The sequence below is a fragment of the Toxorhynchites rutilus genome, chromosome 3 (assembly GCF_029784135.1).
Source record: "Toxorhynchites rutilus septentrionalis strain SRP chromosome 3, ASM2978413v1, whole genome shotgun sequence".
NCBI lineage: Eukaryota > Metazoa > Arthropoda > Insecta > Diptera > Culicidae > Toxorhynchites > Toxorhynchites rutilus.
Genome location: NC_073746.1, coordinates 251,504,244 through 251,506,608, shown reverse-complemented (window position 1 = coordinate 251,506,608; position 2,365 = coordinate 251,504,244). Strand labels below are relative to the sequence as shown.

The window sequence follows — 2,365 nt, the reverse complement described above, 5'->3', positions numbered from 1 at the left end:
ATTTGTATTTCTTCTGGGATGGTTTTCGGTTCGAAGTTGGCAATACTGCCATTCTACATGGATTCTTCCGTTTCTTTTTCGCAACACAATTGAGGAACAGCTAGGTCCCTTTTCGTTCTCTGCTTCACACATTTCGTTGAAAAAGGATGCGTAAGAAAGGAGAGGGAATCCTTGAGGGTAAGATCGATATAAAAACCACCACTCTCCCTCATCCCAGACATAGTTCTCGTTCTATGCTCGAACAAGCAACATATACCACAGTGCCTCATTTGAAAAATTCTAAACGGAAGCCTAATACAAGTGATCCAATAGCGTGAATCGTGCTAAGATAAAAAGACGATCCAAAATGTCTCGATCATTTCTAGTGGATTCGTTGATCAGTGATAAACCAACGCCAGTGAAACGCAATGTGTACAACTACAACCAGTTTACTCAGTTACCGGTGACTCCGCCGGTTACTTTACCTTATTCGGCGTGTTACGTCGGAAGTTATCTGTTTTCACTTGGACTACAGCAGCAGCAACAGCAGCTACATATTCCGCATCCGCAGCTGCCGCAACCACATAACCTCAGCTTGGATCTATCGCCGAAACTGTACCAACCCACTGACGTCCCGCCCCAACATCTGTCACCCAAAGAGGATTACTATCGCAAGTTATATCGGTGCGAGAAAACCCCGGAACGATTCTCCCCATACTCATCGCCCCCAACGAATGGGAAACGTCCGGCTCCATCCGTCAGCAAATCTTCCACGCCATCTCCAACCCCGCTGGATGGAACAACTTACGCGATCGACGACGAGCTGTCAAGCAAACGCATCCGCACAGCTTTCACTAGCACTCAGCTGCTAGAATTGGAGCGAGAATTCGCCTCCAACATGTATCTGACCCGACTGCGGCGAATCGAAATCGCAACCCGGCTGCGCCTGTCCGAGAAGCAAGTTAAAATCTGGTTCCAAAACCGCCGCGTTAAGCGCAAGAAGGGAGATGGGCCGATCTGTACCAGTGCAGCTGCCTCATCACCGATCCAGCAGCATCACCCATCACCATGTTGCTGCAAGAACACCGGCTGTGGGGGTAATAGCTCAGATGGCGAGGATAGCAATAGTCAAACCCATGCCCCCCAGCAGGAGCTGGAGCAGAAGCCGAAGGTCGATGCGGCCCAAATGCTCCAACGGCATGCATGGGATTTCAGCAGAAGTTTTCAATGATTTACGATAGAGAGAGCGAGAGTTAAGAGATCGTTTACCAGTGTTTTGTAAATAGAAGTGAGTTATGCAAAACTGTAAATATTGTAACATGCCGTAGTTAATGTTGACAGAAAATCTATTTTGTAGCATTTATTGATTATAATTCAGAGTATTTTAGACAGAATAATAAAACAATGTTAAAAACTATTTCTCATTATTGGTCATTATATTACTTTGAAAGAATAATCAAAGCGTGATTTCGTGAACGTTTGGTCAGTAAAATTGTAATACATTCAAAATTTATTATTGGGGCTAGAAATCAATCCTTGCCATTTATTTTTTAAAGATTATTTCATGCAAAAGTTGGCAACGACTACGTTTTAAGTGATCCATACGTGAAGTCCAATTTTGAATCATTTGTTCGACTATATCGGCTTTTATCCCTCGTGTCTTCTAGTGTTTGAATCGATAAAAAAATAGTCAAACGGATCGAATCGTCCGATCTGCTCCAAAATGAGAGATGAATTGAACACCAAACTAATTACACAATAGGTCCATTCATTTCGTGCGCTGTGTGCTGTGTGCAAGTGACACCTTCTTTTTGAAACCACGCATGAACCAGATTTAGCTAGGCTAACCAAATAGTTCATGACTGAAATCGGGACACGTAAGACAAAAAATATACTAATTAAACCGGCGAACTTCGTCCAGACCAAACTTTTTTTATATGAATAAATTTGAACATTCACGTTTCTAACCAAGCGAACGTTCGTGGGTTTAATCTCAGAACTATTCAGTCATTGATTGAACTTTGTAGTTTAAAGTCTATATAATAATTATTGCATTACTATTTTCGATTCATAGAAACGTAGCACGAATTTAAATTCCGCGAATTTCAATTGTACTAAAAACTTCACTATTGAGCATATGGGAATTTTTTTTCAGAATTCTCCTATTTTTCTTCAAAATTTTCCAATCTTTTCACCTTACCATCTACGGACAGAGACGAACACAACTAAATGAAACAACTTTAATCGAACAAATCGTTCTCGAGTTTTGAACTTATTTGGTGATTCATATTCATTTATATCGGTATAAAAGTGCGTTATTCCACATGAAAACCCATTGTCGTTGCATTGCATCTCTGTTCTCGAGTTTTGCACTATGCAACACATT

At 41.3% G+C, this 2,365-nt stretch overlaps 1 protein-coding gene across 1 annotated transcript; it reads left to right on the top strand.

The window, feature by feature from the left end:
- Positions 1-241: 241 nt before the first annotated feature.
- LOC129776166 (homeobox protein MOX-1-like) lies at positions 242-1,361 on the top strand. The gene has a single exon (XM_055781636.1). The coding sequence runs from the start codon at positions 347-349 to the stop codon at positions 1,208-1,210; it is 864 nt and encodes a 287-aa protein (XP_055637611.1). The 5' UTR covers positions 242-346; the 3' UTR covers positions 1,211-1,361.
- The last annotated feature ends 1,004 nt before the right edge of the window (positions 1,362-2,365 follow it).